Genomic DNA, 19129 nt, shown 5'->3' with positions numbered 1-19129 from the left:
GACAATTGAGGGAAAGAGGTGTAGTTATGGCGGAAAAATAAGCACAACTACGGTGGCACGATTAATTAACAATAGCTATATATGAAGTATATTTGAATTCGAGCTGAAGCTATTACTCACTGGGAGAAGAGGAAGAAATTGATTTAATTTAATCAAATATATAATTTCATTTCTAAAGTTTGTCTGTCCCTCTCTCTGACATTCAATCCAATCTTTTAATCCAACCCGTCTTGCCCTGTTATCCTCATCCTCTTCCATATCCTCAATATATTTTACTTACACTACCACTTTGTTTTCGGGGACCACTTCTTATTTCAATGCTCATTGTTCAAATTGACTAATAGAAGGACGAGCATACTACTACCAATAACTACTATTACAATTATTTTTACTATTTCTGCTACCACCAATACTACTTCAAGTCTTTATTCTCTCATAATTATTTACTTTCACCCTTTTATAACCTGTCAAAGTAAATATCTTTCAAAATCCATGAAAGAAGCCATTTCTGATATAATCCTTTTTTCACTTTTTTAAATTGAATTTTCTGCTTTCTATAATACTCTATTACTATCATTGGATTGAACGATATATATATTCTGTATGCAGTTAACAATTACTTGCTAATTTAACTCATCAATTCAAAAGTGTTTTGTAATCTAAAGATTTAAACTGCTACAGATTTCAACATTGCCATTTTAATAAGTTATAATACCTATTGCTTTACTTAATATTATTGAATGATAATTTCTCGGATAAACTGTTTCCTGCAATATTTCGCTAATATCCAGTCATCTTACTCAATTATCCGTTATTATTTTAACAAGTTCTTACTAATTTTTCATTGCTTCAACCCCTGCAAAAGTTTTTCAGACGCGACTAATTGTATCACTTAGTCAACGATCATTAATATCATTAGACCGTTGAAGAACCTTGAAGACAAATGTGATGTATATTCAATTGGCTGGTTTATTTCTCTCCTTTAAAAGAACTTGAAGTTCCACAACTGTCAAACAAATGCTTGAAATTTTTCAGCAGTTCATTTTATTGAGGATATTGCTGTTATTTGTTTAATTCGTGTACGAGAGTAAAGTTTATTGACTCTGCAAACGATTTATTTGTGCTAAGTGCGTTTAAAAAAAATAAGAAATTGTCATCTATTGTTTCTGCTTTGCAGTCACAAATAAAAAATAAATTGGAAGTTTGATTTTTGATCGCTTATCAGTTGCTGTCATTGTAAGGAATGAGAAAAGAAACGAAAGTACGTTACAAGGAGACTAGTTCACCGTTCCAAATTCAAATTTTACTCATATTTACAATCTTTTTTGCATTCATCATTTTGCTCTTGGCTTTTCTAATTTTTTCATCCAAGCAACGTTTCGAGCTGCAAACTACGTTACATCAACGTAGTTCCACGAATAATATTTCCATTATTACTTCTCAGCCATATTTCAGGCTACCTACTACGATCCGTCCATTACATTATGACCTCAAATTGCAAATATTTCTTCCATATCGGGAAGATTTAAATTTTAATGAACGAAATTTCAGCATTCATGCAGATGTAGCAATTCGTATTGTCTGTTTGCATGCAACCGATCAAATCATTTTAAATGCTAAAAATTTGAAATTTGATGAAAGTGATATAGAAGTGCAAGATAGCCATAACGAATCGATACCATTGATCGGTATAAATCGATATCAGCATGAAGTAGATGATATTCATATTGTTGAGATAATACTAATGCGGGAACTTCATTCTGGACATAATTATGTGATTTATATCAGATATCAGGGTATTATCAATGATGTTTGGACTGGTGGTCTTTACACGACTCAATACAACATCAATGGACAGACAAGGCTAGTTATAATTATTCTTACAATTTCATTTCTCTTTCTCTTTCTCCCTCTCACTCTTATTTTCTATGCCTTTTCAAGGTAAAAAAATAATTTTGCTACTTGAACATTTAAATTATGACAACTGGATAAGCATTTATAGTGAAATTACAAAATGAAATTAGAAATTCTCGAGTTTTCCAACAGTTTCTTCAAGTTATATTTCTTGAAAATTAACTTTCAAACTTGCAAACAAAAAGAAGCAAGTATTTTTCAATTTCTCAACTTACTTTGTCATTCTCAGATTTGCGGGCTTTCCTTTTTTTCTTTTTCTTGATTAAATAATCAAATTTTGAATAATAAATTTAATAATACAGCATTCAACAATTTCTGATTTCTTTACATGATTTTTTTGTTATTAATGGGAGACTTTGTTGTGTAAAAGATAATTTTATCCAAAATACTTCTCCCTTTCATTACATATTCATCCATATATTATTTTTATTCTCATGGAAATATATTTTCCATAATTTTGAAAAGACATTTTGGTGCATATTATCCTGCACAAATATATTATGCATACATAATCTCTTTTTCCTAATTTGAACTTACCATTATCTTTTTTCTTCCCCATGCCGTAATATCTGATGAATTTCTCCAAAAATGAACTAAGCACAAAATTTAAGTTTTGCTTTTGAAATAAACAATTCGAGAAAATTTCTCCTTGCCAGAAAATGGTCATATATTTCTGAGAAATGATTCTCATGAGCATAGAAGAAAAGAGAATTATGAAAAAAAAAATGGCTCATCAATTTTTTATTTGCTTTATAAGGACCGAAAAACGAATTATATGTATATTATATGTATATTCTTTTTTATTCCTGTATAATTTTCTAGATGATTAATTTATAAATTCGGTGAGGCATAAGAAATAATTCATCATGCAACAGTATCTAAATAAATGTATTCTTATTGCAGGTTGTTAGCACTTACACAACTGCAACCAACAGATGCAAGTCGCTTATTACCCTGTTTCGATGAACCAGAAATGAAAGCGACATTCCGGATCAGTATAATCCATCCTATGGGCACTTCAGCTGTCTCCAATTCACCAGTTCGTCGTTACCGTCATCTCAATTCGTAAGAATATTTCATTATTTTGAACATTTAATCCGCGTGATATTGAAAATACAACTAGTAACTGTTATGGAGGAAGATTAGATTGACTTATAAAGAAACTTATATATAAACTTATGAAGGAATTTAATTGAAACCAATGATTGTTTATTGAGCGTTGACTGATAACACTAAGTAAAAAGCAAATTATGCTCAGAAAAATTAGGCGATTATCTCACATATAGTACCGATAATAAATAAATTGTTTTTGCTCACAGTACTGAAATTTGACGCCATAATGAAACAATTTGCGGATGAAAACTTTCATTCATATAAGATCTGCAGTCTTTATTATATTCCTTTGGTATTTTACGGTAGCTATTAATTGCTGTTATGCTTAACTTGATGGTTTGATGATCTTTTATCGAGATTCATATTACAGAAAATGGAGTAAGACAGAATTTGAAGTCACACCTATCATGTCAACCTATCTGCTAGCAGTAGCTGTCAGTGACTTTGTTTTCAAGTTTCGTCATTGTGGGAAGATTGAAGTTTGCTTTTGTTTGTAAGCACAACAAATAAGAAAATATTAAATTAAACAAGAGCAATTCTTAATTGAATGATTGTTAAGCTAGCAAAAAAGAAAAAACACATTTCCACACGAAAAAGTAGAAAAAGCAAAAGAATTCCTCTGAGAGTTTCCCAACATCAATGCGAATTTTCATCATATCATATCGTGCAATTCTCCCTCAACACTACTCCATTCAATTTCATTCATGACGTAATCAGTTATTTCCCTCAGACACATAGTTACTTTAAAATTTTCAATTCAAGAAAGTTCAATCTTTTTTATATTTTCTAAATTGACATTCTTTATTCGTTAATGTTTTCATGTTACAGTAAGCTTGAATTTTAGATTATTATTTTCACTTAACTTTCAACTCAATATCTAATTTCATTGCACAACATAATTCAGTCTGTGAATATATCCTTCAAATTTTATAAATTTGGCAACTTGTGATCTGATTTTAACTTCTTTATTATAATTTTTCCTCTATGAAATTTGTCAAAAATGTTCGCTAAATCAGCACACATAACTTTTTGGTACATTAGTAATATCTTTTTTAATTGTAAAGCTACAAAGAGTAATCTAATTGTATTGTGAAAGCTCAAAATTCAAATGATAATTAAAGTTCAAGACAGCAGTTATTGCAACTTTTCTACTTCTATTAGAATGACATAATTATCATTCAGAAATTCTGCACTGCCATCTAAATTGTCATTGAAATTATCAAAATATTTAATGTTTGCTAAAGTTTATTCAATTGTTTGCTATTTCAGGAAGAGAACAGTAAGAATCTACATTTTTTGTATATTTATTATAAATAATGCATTTTGATCAAAGCATTTATAAGAATTAGAAATGAAAAATTATTTAATAACTATCAATTTTTCTAATATATTTTAATTCGCATAAATTAGAAAGGATTCATGTTTTGCTAAGACAAAGGTCGTTTTAACTTCTCCATTTCTTTTAAATAATTAATAAAAATATAAAAAATATTAGTTTGAAGTTGTCATCGATATTCAACTTTTCAACCAAAAAATTCGATTTGATTTATATTGAAAAAATATTAGAGCTTACATTATCATATCGTCCAAAAACTGAAATGCTAATTATAAATAAGCAAAAATAAAGACTGCATTCACTAAAACTTATTGCAAATGGATTTAAATGTAACTTGAAGTGAAACAGAGTATAAACTAATTTACAGGTTCGCGTTTGGTGTCAATCGGCAATGGCATATGACATCGATTATGCGCTTCATGTTGCATGCCGATTGTTAAAGTATTATGAAAATTTCTTCTCCATTCCTTATCCACTAAAAAAACTCGGTCTGTTCAAAGTTTTCAATATCAGAGTTAACGTTTTAACTGATTTTTTTTTTTTTTAATTTCACAAAATAATTTTTATATATGTCTAATTAATACATTAATTACAGTGATGAAAGAAAAAAAAATTTTTTCTTAGCAAATGATATTTTGAGACTTTTGTAACTGATTTTAAAATTTGAATTTATTGAAGATAAACAAAAATAGTAAATTTATTCTCTCTTCTTTCTTTCTAAGTATTTTAAAAAATATATTGCGTTTCATGTAAAGTATTTTATGTTCCCATTTCATTTAACTTTGTTTTAGATATTTTCACAGCACCGGAATTACGTGTTTTGGCGATGGAAAATTGGGGGTTAATTACCGTACGCCAAAAGTTGATGCTTTATAACCAACGTCTGAATAGTTTACGTGAGAGGAGAGTTGTGACAGATGTTATCGCACACGAAGTCGCACATATGGTGAATTCTCTTCTAATCCGTAATATTAGTCAAGGAACAAGGAACAATTAATTATATTAATCAAGAAATAATTATATCAAGAAATAAGCAGAACGGATGAAATGCTTAGTAATATTTTCGACAAAAATCAATATAAGCAATAGTTCCAAAGGTTATAGAAGTTCAAATATCTAATAGTTCCGAAGGATACAGAAGTTCAGATATTCGGAACGAATATCGGAAGTCACAAATGTTATACGACACATTTAATCGAGACTAATTATTATTTGGAACAGTAATGTTAAATATTTGACAAAGCTAATGAGGAGATAGATTAGAGAGCCTTAGTAAATCTATGAAATTTCAATTTTTATTTTTAGTGGTTTGGGAATTTGGCGACAATGCGTTGGTGGAATGATTTATGGTTGAACGAAGGTTTCGCAACGATGATGGGACAAAAGGCAGCTGATTTTGTTGAAAATACAACATTGCGAATGGTATTTTGCGCAAACTTTTTTTTTCGAAATTGTCACAGAAACATTGTATTATTAACTTATTAACTCTTATAAAGCTATGTAAGGAAAGATCAGATCTTGCATTCACTAAGAAACACATTAGTACTTTTTTTAGGGATGTATTTGCGCCAACTTCTGCATTTCAGGGATTTATTTATATTTAATTCTTAATTTGTTTATAATAGTTTGTGATTTGTGAATATATTGCAAACAAAGCAACAAATTCATCAGTTCAATTAACTATTATAATTAAAGTCTATGTTTGAGATAGCTAATATTATAAGCATTCTAAAAAATTTTATCAAAGCCTATTTCTTAATTAAATCTTACTTTCAAGTAGCTAACTTGAATCACGTTGACTTGTGAAAGTATCAGCTAGTCTTATTCATTATCTATAAATCCACAGAAATTATTGATGAAATTCTCAGCAATAATTATTGCTTTGCAGTCACAATGTTTTGCTGCTGATATCACGCTAAAAGCGCTGTCAAGTGACCAACATACGACAATGACGCAACCAATAAGTTTAAAAGAAAATAGTGATCGTATACATGGTCAAGATATCAAAATAATCTATAATAAGGTATTTACTGTAATTACATATGTCATTCCTTCTTAGCTACATTGAGATCTCTGATTTCAATCAGATCGTTGAAAAAAAAAAAGAAACTTACCACAAGACAACTGTACAATTTATTGGGCTATTTGATCTTATCATTACTGATTAGGACAAATGAAGAGCAGAACTGGAAATATTAGTTGTGTCAATAACAAATATACTACTGTATAAGTAATTATTTCACTTCATCGATCACTGGTAATTTTGATCACGTTTTAGGGAGCGGCAGTTATTCGTATGGTGGAATCAACAATTGGTGAGGAAGTATTTCGACAAGGATTGAATCTCTACCTGGTAGAATTTGCTTATGCAAACGCTGAAAAGAGTGACTTTTTGAGCAGTTTCTCAAAGTAAGCATATTTTTTCAATTATTTAATTGGAATTCGAAGATTAATATAACTTTTTAAGCAAGAATTGACATATTTGATAAATAATGTAGGAACAAACATGAAATTATGTTACACTATACAAATAAATATTTGTGGCAATTTAAATCTTATTTAAAATTTAGAAAAAAATTCCAAAATAAGTGCTAAGTTTTCTTTTTTCTTTTTATGTATTTAACATACATTTATTTATTTGTTTATTTATTATTAATATTTATTGCATAATTAATTCATCAACCATTTTCGTTGAAGAATTTTCAAGGCAATCGACTATCATCATGATCCTTTCTTGAGTACTAATTTTTCGGTCTATGATTATATTGATTCATGGATTTACCAACGAGGATTTCCACTGTTGAAAGTCTGTTACTAATTTTTATTACTTTTTCTTTCTTTCATATCAAAATTAATTTGTTGCTATTATGCAGAAACGAGAATAGATTATAAATCATTTTAACATTGACATTAATTTCTTTAAAAATTGTGAAGTTTAATGGAGAAGGGAGAATGAAGAAAATACTTTAATTGCTTACAGAGAAAAATTATTTCAAAGACAGTAATTTTTATTTAAATTATTGTAACAAATTAACCAAATACATTTACATTTTCAGCTAAAAATGATTAAGAATTTCTTATCATCATATATTCAATTACTGTTTCTACAAGATGAGCTAATAAATGGAAAGTATAATAAAGTAGAATAATGTACTAAAATATGTTATTTAGGTTCGACAAGTCGGTGATTATTTTGAAATCAGTCAGCAAATATTTGATTTTGATAATAGCAGTGAATTTGCTGATACACAATGGAAAGTGCCGATATTTACACAAGAAAATGAGCAAGATGAAGTTCATTGGTTAGAAGAGGGCAAAAAATGTAAATCTCTCTCTTGTCATCCTAATATTTATATTGTCCCATGAACACTACATATGTCACATCTTGTTGTCTTATCATTTGAACAGATCAGAAAACACCAGTTCATTAGCCAAAATATTAAATTTGGATGCTATTACATTGCTTTTAGAAGTAATAATTAGACAAAATAAAATATTAAGAAGTAAATGAATTATTCATTTGATCTAATCATTTAACAACTTTCAGTGAAACTATTGCATGGATCGCATACATTTGTGTTAGATCCAAACTTTCACGGTTATTATCGCGTCGAATATGAACTTAACTATTGGAAGTTTCTCATTGATCATTTACTACAAAAACATAATTATTTTTCTGTTTCTACGCGACTTAAATTGCTCGGTAGCTTATTAGTTCTTTCATTCATTTACTTAACCTAAAATACCTTCCTTCGTTGAAAGCAATCATTTTGAATCTGATGTTTGGTAAGATTTGATTTGTTTATTTTAATCTTTAAAAAATCAAAATTTTCAGTTTTTCAGATGATGCATTTGTATTAGCTGAAACTGGACGCATCCCATATACGATACCAATGAAAATGTCGCTATATCTTAGGAATGAAACAAAAGTTGTACCATTTATTACCTTTCTAACTCGATTCGAAACTATCTTATACCGTGTACATCGTCATTCCAATGCATCACTTTTCAATGTAATTCTTATTTTTTAAAGAAAAAAATCTTTCCTTTTCAATTGAGATTATCATTTTAGAGATTGAATCTTTATGTATGTTAGAGTTGATCAGTGTTACCGTTGAATTGTCTGATGGATGGATGGCACTCGAACTGCTGCAACCGTGGTTGTAAAATTCAAGTTGTCACTCGTCGACCACTTTCAGACCATTCCCGAAAGTTGGGACAGATGAGGTGCAGCGTGTTGGAATCCTTTGATTTGGCCGTAATTATTCGAAATTGCAGAAATACGTACAATTTCTTATGGAGCCATCGTTTGATCGAATCATTAAAGCTGAAACTGATTCAGATGTTTCGCACAATATGGAATTTGAGTAAGTGTATTACTTTTCCTTTAATTTGAGTAAGTGTATTACTTTTCCGTTAATTTGAGTAAGTGTATTACTTTTCCGTTAATTTGAGTAAGTGTATTACTTTTCCGTTAATTTGAGTAAATGTATTACTTTTCCATTTACTTTATCTATTTGCTTATAACATGAAAAACAGAATGTTATTTAACAAAATGATTGTGAATTATTTGTCATTCTTAATGTTAGACTTGTGTACGTGCAATTGAATTAATATGGAAAGGAGTGATGAAAAGGGAATATTTTTTGTTTTCCGGAATCTCTGTGAATTCTTTTTTCTTCTTCAGATTTATAAGGGAGCTAATATATCTCAAAATGTGCGCCAGTGGATATCAACGATGTGTCCGGATATTCCGATCACGCTTGAACGAACTTTACGACAACTGCTCGCAGGAAATGCTTAGCAATCCTTGCAATAGGTAGAACGGAACTTATAATTATTATTGCCAGCAAGAATATTTGATGAGTGCTAAAGTTATCACTTAACTTAATCTCAGAATTGCTTAATATTTCTCTTTAGGGTCCAATTTTCCTTTCAATTTCTTTCGTATCCTTGTGGGTACTGTTAAATTCATTGGCAATGGGAATAGAAGCTGAATTTATCATTCGTTAAGAAGTAATAACTAACAAAACTTTACTTGTATTCAATGTGAGATAACACTGTAAAATATGATAAGTGAAATTTTTTACTACAGATTTGAGAACACGGAAAAAGAAAAGGTAAAAGATTGATACCTGACGGTAAGGAAAAAGCAAAATATAACTAATAATTAAAACAAAAAGATATGAAGAGAGAACGATGTGGTTTCTGTTCTCCGGAATTCATTTTTTGTTTTTACTTTACTTCCTAATATAAATTTTTTGCCTAAATTTCTTTGTGTACAAAAAAAAATGGTTTATTAAATATTTGCATAAATTATTTTATTGGATTCAATGCATTCATCTTTCTGAGCTGAATCTTTTCAGGCTGCTACTTAATGACATACAAAAAATGAATTATCATAATAAAACAGCAGTGATATTATCCTTCCTGGCATAACAGCAACAATTCTATAACAGCAGAATTTATTTCATAAAATATTTAATAGAAGACTGAATAGGTCCCTCCATAGATAAGTGACAGAATTATTTTTTCATTATCTATTGCAGCAAAAAGTTCAGTAATTTAATTATATGTTTAAGCTTAGAAGCAAGCTTACGTAATATCGCTTATATGGTAGCATCCAAATATGGCAATCAAGCGGAATTGACATTTATGATCAATAAATTTCACGCAGAAGAATATCATGTCGAGCGTGATAGGATTTTTTCCGCACTTGCTAGCAGCTCTAATCGTTCTTACATTGAAGTGTAAGTGATTGTGATATCCAATTTTATTTAAATAATAATCCTAGACAGTTTAATAATTCCAACTTAATTCTAAATATTAAGTTTGATTCGAATTCAATTGTCAATTCATTTATTAAAAGTGAAATAGTCTTTGTTTTCTACTCATGAATTTGAAAATTTTGTAACGTCCTCCTTTTTTTAGGTTGGTAAAAGAAGTATTAACCAAGAAAGAGAAAGATACTGATTTCCGACCCAAATTATACGAACTTTCAAGGTTTATTAAATTCATTGAGTGAAAAAAACTACTGATTAATTATTTGACTCAACTTTTTCCGAGTCATCACTTATCATAGAATTAACAAAAGCAAAAAAATTTCCTTTTAGGAAAAATTATGATAATGGAGCAGTTGGGCAGTATTTATTTAATAATTTTGCTGAACTTTTTAAGAGGTAATTTTTTCTTTCATTACTTGATCTTTCTGTCATTTTATTTTGATTAATGTTACTTGATACAAGCAATAATTAAAATGAAAACTTTCTAAATTATAGACACGAGAAGTATGGACCTTTCTTCCTGCTTCAAATGGCACGAGGTTATGGCACAAACGATGATTTGCAAAAGGTTAATGATGATTTGATAGCTATGCGAAGTAAAGCAAGCAAAAAGGATTGATCATAGAATGAATATTAGTACATATCAGTTAACTGATAAATTTTGATAGTTTTGAAGGAATCAGAGATCTGAAAAAAGCTTCTAATAAATACTGTCGTATATTTATTTATTTTTCTTTTCTTTTAAATAAATTATTAAACAATATAATTATGATCGTCAGATTTTTTCAAGTCTTTATATTATCATTCTCGATGATATTTTCATATTCATCATTAGCTTGATAACCTATAAAAATTGAAAACAAAAGAAAAATCCCAAAAATACATTAATTGAAAAAAAATTTTCAGTTGGATATATTCGAGAAAAAATATGCTCCATTAATGAAAAAATTAAAACCTGTCATCTCTCATATTCGAGCTGACATTAACAGGCGAATGATTTGGAATGCAAAATACGCTGATGAAATTATCGAATTTATATCGAAATATTTACAGCGCTGAAAAATTTTTCTTATGTAATTAAAATTTTGTTCAATGTATTAAAAGATTTTAGTGAATTTTGTATTAGTATTTACATTTTGCAATTAGATATTCATGATCATTTAAACTGGCCAAATCAACTGAATAATAAAATTTATATCAATGTTCTATAAATCAATAATAAGAATATAGCAACCGCAAATTTTATTGAAGTCTAAAAGAAGCTGAACTTGAATTTTTGAAACATTTAAAGCAGTGCTCAAAAAAACTGATACAGTTTTTGAATGAAGAAACAAAATTTTGACGTAGTAATAAGTGATAAATGATAAGGAGTGAAAGAATGGTATCTTTAAATATTTCTAATATTGCAATAATAATTATTTTTGCTTATTGACAGCTGAAAATTTATCTTTTTTATACTTCTTTTGCATCTTTTAAATGTCATTTCATGTGAAGCAATGATAATTTATTAAATTTCTTTATATTCCGTTTGTTAACTTTTTGCTGTAGTTTCATTCTATTCATTATTTAGATTTACAAACCATTAGTAGAATTTTTTACGTCTGTCACTAAGCTTAATAAGCATGTAAATGCTGCTCTTTGATCTCCCATAGACCAACATTTTTTAAACTTTTAATCTTGAGTTTTTATCGGTTATTGTTTACATATTGAATATTTGAATATTTTAGAAGTAAATAATTTAAAGTTAACAAATAATTCTAAAAAACTTTAACAGTTTAATAGTGAAAATAAAATAAAGATTTAGCATCACATTGGTCATTAGAAGTTGTTGTTTGATAAAATTGAAGTTTCATTCCTGTCTTTGCTATATAATGTTTTAAATCTTGCTTTTATTGTAACTTCACATGCTATCTAAGCATTTGTGAGCATTATTTATTTGGTAAAGAAACACTTTATCATATTGTTTTGTCCATTAAATCACAAAAACTCATTTTCAAATGAATTTTAAGCCGTATTTGAGAATGTTTCCAAATAAAAAAATTTGAGTTCAAAATTTTTGTTACTTAAAAGATTAGTAAAATAAGTGGAAAGGTGAAGTTTTATTTCATATATCGGAATATTAATAATAATTTCACAATTTAAACATTAATAAAACTAAAAAAATCGACAGCGAACAGGAATGGATGAAAAGATAAAGCCTAATCGTTTAATGTAAAGGTACTTTCAGATCTTAACAATTGATGCCAAATAAATTTTTTGAGGTAAAATTTTCAGGAATTCTAAAAATTGTCAGAATTTCCTGAAATGTCGCAGAATTTTCTTATGTAAAAAACTTCAAACTGATTATTAACTCGAGAATTTCCCAGATTTTGAGAAATAACAAATGTAATATAATTTTCCATATCAGATTTTTAAACTACTCAACAAATTAACTGAAAATTCTTCGCTAAGATGAAATTTGCTAACCGAAAATGACCCAGTTGCAACACTTTAATTTCATTAATTTCCGTTTCTAAAAACGCTGCTACTATTAATCATCAAACAATGAATTCTAAACAAATTTCCCTTTCGAGTTAATATTATCAGTTTGTTTAGTGTGTAGTTTGGATCTGTTTTGATTTTTACTGTTAAAATATAAAGTCTTCCATAGATTTTTTTTTCTAGAATGAACTATAAAATAAATGCTGTAAAAGTAATTAGTAATAAAAATTTGTTCAGTGCTTGCTAACTTTCATTTGCAAGAATGAAAAAAACAGAAATTTATAGTTGGTCGTTATGACAACATGCTGACAATGATCCGATTTTATTTTCTTAGCAGCAGTCTGAATTACATTGTTTATTTGTATAAAATATTGATTGAGTCAATTTGGCAAGTAAAAAGTTTCAATTTAAAACTTGTTGTTTCAATTATTGTTTCTAAGAAATGCAACATTGAGGAATACTTTTTCCCGACCACTTTCACTGTCCACTTTATCATCATGGTAGATTTCATGAAATTCTATTTAAAATTTCATTTTTTACTTCCTTATCAAGGAAATATTTATTGGAAGTCTTCAGATAGTATAGGCCACAGTTTAAGTCAGTAGTAGTTAAATTAACAAATGTGTTAAAATGAAATTAATAGTGGAAGTTTCAAGCTTAACTTCATCATCGAATTTTGTATAAGTCTGAAATTTATGCTATAACAAGTTTTTAAAATCAAATTTATTGTGTACGAATAATCAAAAATTACTAAATTGAAAAACAAATTTAAAAACAAAATCTAGAATGAATTATAATTAAAATTATTGTAGTCATTTTGAGGGAAATGAAGTGGACTTCTAGCTAATATTATTTGAAGAAACTTGACTAGCTGTATATTTTTCTAGCGTTTTTCATTCTCTGATAAATTTTGATTTAAATTTATTAAATCTTGAACAGAGCTACTTTATTGAATTACTGAGAAACTTCTTGGTATTGCTAAATTTCTCAGAACATTTTCGAATCTTTTATTACTTCAAATCAATTTACAAAGAGCAAAATTACTTGTTTAATAGTTACTATAAGAATATTTGACTTAAGTTTCCTTAAATATCTGATAATTTGTTATATTTTAATATTTACTATTTTCTTTCTCAATCAAATACTTACGAATTTTTTTCTTATTATAAAAATTTCTAATGAATGGTATAAAATTTTGTTTGTAATTAAGAAATTCTTTCAGTTTATTGTTTATATCTAACTGAAGTATTTTTTTGGTGAAATTGAAACAAAGATTTATAATGGATAAATACCAAAAATTAGAAAAAATTGGTGAAGGTTCTTATGGTATCGTTTATAAATGTCGTAATAAGGAAACAGGACAGGTAAATTTCATATGTATTCATTGCATATTATTCGTACGTATATATATCCAAAGTTTTGTTCCAAAATCTGAGATTTAATTTCTTACACTCACCTGTTTTCTGTTGAATATTGAAAGAAACAACTGTTTAGCATTTTGAGTTCTCTTTAAATTTGCGAGTTTCTATAAGTTGAAAGCAATAGAAAAAAATTTTGATTATCACACAAGCATTTTAAAGTATATTAATTGTTTGAAATTATGCGCAATTCTTTAGTTTCTTGTTTAATCCCTTGTCGTTCTTTATTTGTTAGAATTAAAGTGAAATGTATAAAATTGTTTAAATTTATAGAAATTTTTTGATAGAAGTTAATTTAGATTGTTGCAATTAAGAAATTCATTGAATCAGAAGATAATCCAACAACGAAAAAAATTGCATTGCGTGAAATTCGAATGTTAAAGGTTAGCATGAATTTTTGGTTTTGAAGATGGTATCAAGTCAGGTAAAGCTTACTTTAATATTATTTAATATCGTCAAATATTTGCAGCATTTAAAACATCCAAACTTGATAGCTCTGATTAAAGTTTTTAAAAGGAATCGAAAATTGCATTTGGTCTTTGAATATTGCGAAAGGACCGTTTTAAATGAATTGGAAAAATATCCCAATGGGTTTGTTTTATTTGCCAAACATAAATATTATTGAGAAAATAAAAAAAAAATAGTGAATAATGAAACTTATTATCAATCTGAACTTGAATCTACTAATTTGTCACATTTAAACTTCCAACGAAACAAAAAAAAAATGTGTCGTTTCGTTCGAGAGCCAAGCAAGCAACAATTAATATGCTAAATAACATTATTTTATTTTAAAAACTTTGTCACTCAATTTTTTCCTAACTTATCTAAAATTTACAGTAATAAAAAAATCAAATTTACTGGTCACGATGATAAAATCAAATTTTTTACACTTCATGTTTTCATTTAAAAAAATTAAATAAAAAACAAAGATAGTTAATTGTTCAAAAAAAATTTGGAAAAATTGTTTAAAAAATTGAATTAGTTTTTAAAAAACATAAATTGGGTAAGAAACGATATTTTTTGCCAAAATAATATTTATATAATAGCATTTAAATGTTTAGTTAATTGATTTAAATGAAATCATCAGACGAGTCAATATCTTTACAGAGTAATTAATTTAGTATATAAAATAACTTTTCATTATTAACCCATATCTAAATCAAAAGTTATATTTCGAGAAATGAAGCATAAAGAATTTTTCAGATGTCCAAAAGCATTCATTAAAAAAACAATCTATCAGTTATTGCAAGCGGTAGAATACTGCCATACATTTAATTGCATTCATCGTGATATAAAGCCAGAAAACATCTTACTAACAAGAAATGATGTGGTAAAATTGGCTGATTTTGGTTTTGCCCGAATGATAAGTAAGTAATCTAGTAATTAGTTTATTTTTTCTTAAATTTATTCGTTAATATTATTTGTAATTAATGCGATCAATAATTATGAAAATTATCTTCTCGACTAAAATTTTTATATCATCTAAGATGGCAACTAATTCTGAATATATTTTATGCTACAATGTTTTAAACATTTAATTTTCTCGCTAAATTCTTGGCTGAAACAATATTTTTGTGATGCTGAATAGGTTTCTAAAAGATTATTTGCATATATTAGCAAGTCAATGTTACATTTTCTATTAGATCAACTGAAACGGAAAATAAACAAAAAAAAAAAAAAAAACATTTAGATACGAGTGATTTCTACACGGATTATGTGGGTACACGTTGGTACAGGAGTCCAGGTGCACTAATTTTTTCTTCTGTCTTTTAAGTTGGTATTTTCATTTTTACATTTACAAAACCATATTCTTTTTTCGGGAAATGATAATTGGATTAAGAGGACATAATTAATTGTTAAAGTTTCCTAATTTTACTGGTTGTTAATATTAATTCGAAATGTTTCACTTTTTTATTTCATCGCCACAATTCTTCTCAGTCCAATTAACATATTTTATCATCTCTTATTAACGTTTCTCCAGAACTGCTAACAGGTGCTGTACGATATGGGCCACCAGTGGATGTGTGGGCAATTGGTTGTGTTTTCGCTGAAATGGTTACAGGTGAAGCACTTTGGCCTGGTCGATCTGATATTGACCAACTTTATCTAATTAGAAAAACAATGGGTAAGTTTTGTTGTGGGAAAGTAAAAGAACTAATGCAAATTGTCGTCATTGCTCTGACAATGGAATATCTGGGGAACTAATTGATTTGAGTGGCTGGTTGATTGATTGATTGTGATAAGATTGAAATCTTCTGTGATCCAAATTTAACAGCAAACGGTTTCAACGTCAGATAATATTCAAAATTTTCCTTGTCTGTTTAGAAGAAAAAAATATATCATTTTTTGTACAATTAAAAAACTAAAACTTGTAACATAAAGATTATCAAATTTGTATTTAATTGCAGGTGAGTTTCTGCCACGACAAAAAATACTTTATCGGTCGAATTTGTTTCTTCATGGTGTTTCGATTCCAAAACCGGATGTGTATGAAACTTTGTCTAAAAGACTAAAGACTTCTTCGATAATCATTGATTTTTTATATGTAAATCTGCATCAGCTATTTTCAGCATTTGAGAATTTTTTTGAAATGCCAATTTTGTAATGACTTCAACTTCTGATCAAAAAGGGTCGGTTTAAACTTCAAGAGAGTTGCGAGAGATTATCGCCTGTAGAACCATCGAATTATGAGAGAATTAAATGACACATTTTGATTCTCACCATGTGCTTTAAATATGCTTTAAATTATCACATAATTATTTTGCTATTTTAAGATAGTTTATAGTGAATGAATAGTCAAATAGAAGCATTAAATTTTGTAATAATAATAAAATTTAGAAATGTTTAAATATAAATCCGGAAAAACGATGGTCTTGTAGTCAATTACTCCAGCATGATTACTTTAATGGGTATTCATTCCATGTTTTCTCAGCTAAATCAACCAGTAAACAAGTACGTCACATATTGTCAGCATTGTTCATGTAATTATCTCATAATAAGAATGATAGGAATGTTCAAATAATGTTTAAAAAAGGAAATCCTGAGATTTCTCATGTATGATTCATGCATATTTCGATGTATAGAATGAATAGGAAGAGGTTATATTTAGCATTAAGCTATTAATACTATTAAAATTTTTTCATTAATTTGGAATTTTGATTTGCTATGTTACTATTCTCTCATTTTTCAGCTTACATCAAACTATTTGCCTTATTTGACGAGCAATCCATTCAATGAACAACAATTAATTGACGGTGGTTTTAAGGAAATTACTCACAACAGCGCAAATGCCTTCAGTCGACAATATTTGCCTTCAATTTAAATACTGATCTTCCCTTTGTTCATTTACAGTTACTTTATATTCTTGTTATAAACGATCGATTAGTAATAAAGAAATTTTTGAAGGTAGGAATCAAAGAGAATTGATCGATTAATTTTTGAGCTGTCCGTGCTTAACAAATGAAATCATATGTAGTCATTGAAAATCAATTCTACCTGTTTTTTCTATTTATTTTATTTAAAACTTATATTTAAATATAATTTTATAATTCTATTTAAAACTTTGTCTATACACTGTCGGCGAATTCAAATTTTAAGAGCTTTTTCACAACAAAAACATGGATGAATTAAATGGCGATTAAGTATTATTTTAATTATTAATTTTACTTCTGAAAGAGAAGACAGCAGAACAATAAGAATATCATGAAAATAGCTTTTAGTAGCAGATAGAATGGACGAATCTTAAGTTAATTATAAGTGTAATGACAGCAGTTACGTCGGAATAGCAGCAAATTCAATAAGCTTATTTAGTAACAAAACTTACGTGCAACACGAAACAAACAAAACAGAAATCTGAAGAGAAAAAATGAGGTACCACAAATTCCAAATATGTCATCGGTGGTGGAAATGAGTAAAAGCAAGATTAGTTAATAAATGTTTACCTGCCTCAACTAATTAGCATGATTAGCACCTTGTCCGATGTTTCAACGCTGACACTGGCATTCATAAGTACTTGGCCAACACCGTAACACCATCTCATAACATTGAATTGGTTAATTTCAAATTTTAGCTATGTTTCGTTTTTTTTTTACTTAGTCCTACCACATTTGTATGCTAAATACTTAAATTTTGTGCTTATTGATGATTCAAAAAGTCTTCAATTACTTAAGTAACACATATGGACAATGAAGCCATAATAAAACGATTTTATTGTTATTAAAATCAAAAAATGCGAAATGCTAAAAAATGCTTAGTAATGCAATAGAAACTGGATGAATCCTTAAAGTAGGATGAACTAATCAAAATAAACTGCTATGGTTGAAATTTGCAAATCAGGGAGCTAAATTAATTTGCGATAAAATTCATTCAAAAATGTCAAAAAATAACCAATCTGTTAACAATAGAAAAGAATTTCTTTGTAATTAATTCTAAATGAAATTGATGAAATTATTAGATACTATTTTTTAATTTCTAATAAAATTTTTTGATGAAATGTAAACATTCGTCGTCTTTAGAGAACGGAGAGAAAGGATAGAGGGGAAAGAGAGCAGAGATGGGAGAGAGAGAAGAGAAGGGAGAGAGAGGAGAAAAGGGAGAGAGGAGAGAATGAGAGAGGAGAGAAGGGAGGGAGAGAAGAGAAGGGAAGGAGAGAAGAGAAGGAAGAGAAGGAAGAGAGGGAAGAGAAGGGAGGAAAGGGAGAGAATGGAGGGAGGGAAGAGAAGGGAGAGAGAAAAGAGAATGGAGGGAGAGCAGAGATGGGAGGGGGAGGAAAACACAAGTGCTGTTGAAATGGTCACAGAATAAATGGGAATGGATTAACATTTAGAATTTGAGTCTAACCAGTTGGTTTGATTTTTGCAATATTTGGGGCACCCATAATTATTTTCAGTTTTAGATATTTCGTTTTTGAACAAAAATACATTTTGTTCACGGCTTGGAAGTGATGAAAGACGAGGGATTTGAAATTGATATATAGTAGTTAGTTTGATTGACTAAAACAGGAAATTGGATATTCAAGACATTTTCGAATAACTATTTCATTAAACAAAATACTTTCTTGCTACGTTAAAACTATTAGCACAGTT

The 19129-nt window shown here is 28.3% G+C and overlaps 2 protein-coding genes across 3 annotated transcripts; both read left to right on the top strand.

The window, feature by feature from the left end:
• Positions 1-1243: 1243 nt before the first annotated feature.
• On the top strand, positions 1244-11205 carry Bm5752 (Uncharacterized protein; the record flags this gene model as incomplete). The annotated part of the gene is made up of 19 exons (XM_043081639.1): positions 1244-1941; positions 2818-2979; positions 3398-3506; positions 4731-4851; positions 5155-5309; positions 5669-5785; positions 6252-6386; positions 6642-6772; positions 7061-7169; positions 7535-7685; positions 7911-8066; positions 8207-8376; positions 8642-8730; positions 9051-9182; positions 9946-10113; positions 10295-10366; positions 10477-10542; positions 10642-10714; positions 11053-11205. The coding sequence occupies 19 exons, from the start codon at positions 1244-1246 to the stop codon at positions 11203-11205; spliced, it is 2967 nt and encodes a 988-aa protein (XP_042937573.1).
• A 2702-nt stretch (positions 11206-13907) lies between these two features.
• On the top strand, positions 13908-17367 carry Bma-cdkl-1 (serine/threonine-protein kinase, putative; the record flags this gene model as incomplete). 2 transcript variants are annotated; one of them, XM_001894607.2, is made up of 9 exons in its annotated part: positions 13908-13991; positions 14345-14428; positions 14515-14636; positions 15249-15412; positions 15736-15789; positions 16027-16170; positions 16454-16590; positions 16884-16997; positions 17236-17367. In XM_001894607.2, 9 exons carry the CDS (start codon positions 13908-13910, stop codon positions 17365-17367), a joined length of 1035 nt encoding a protein of 344 aa, XP_001894642.1. The 2 variants fall into 2 exon arrangements, with proteins under 2 accessions (XP_001894642.1, XP_042937572.1); XM_043081638.1 differs by lacking the exons at positions 16884-16997; positions 17236-17367 and having other exon boundaries at positions 16454-16650.
• Positions 17368-19129: the final 1762 nt, after the last annotated feature.

This window comes from Brugia malayi (genome assembly GCF_000002995.4).
Source record: "Brugia malayi strain FR3 genome assembly, contig: Bm_v4_Chr4_scaffold_001, whole genome shotgun sequence".
In the NCBI taxonomy this organism is placed as follows: domain Eukaryota; kingdom Metazoa; phylum Nematoda; class Chromadorea; order Rhabditida; family Onchocercidae; genus Brugia; species Brugia malayi.
Note: the sequence above shows the minus strand (reverse complement) of the source record. Positions and strands in the feature narration are given on the sequence as shown.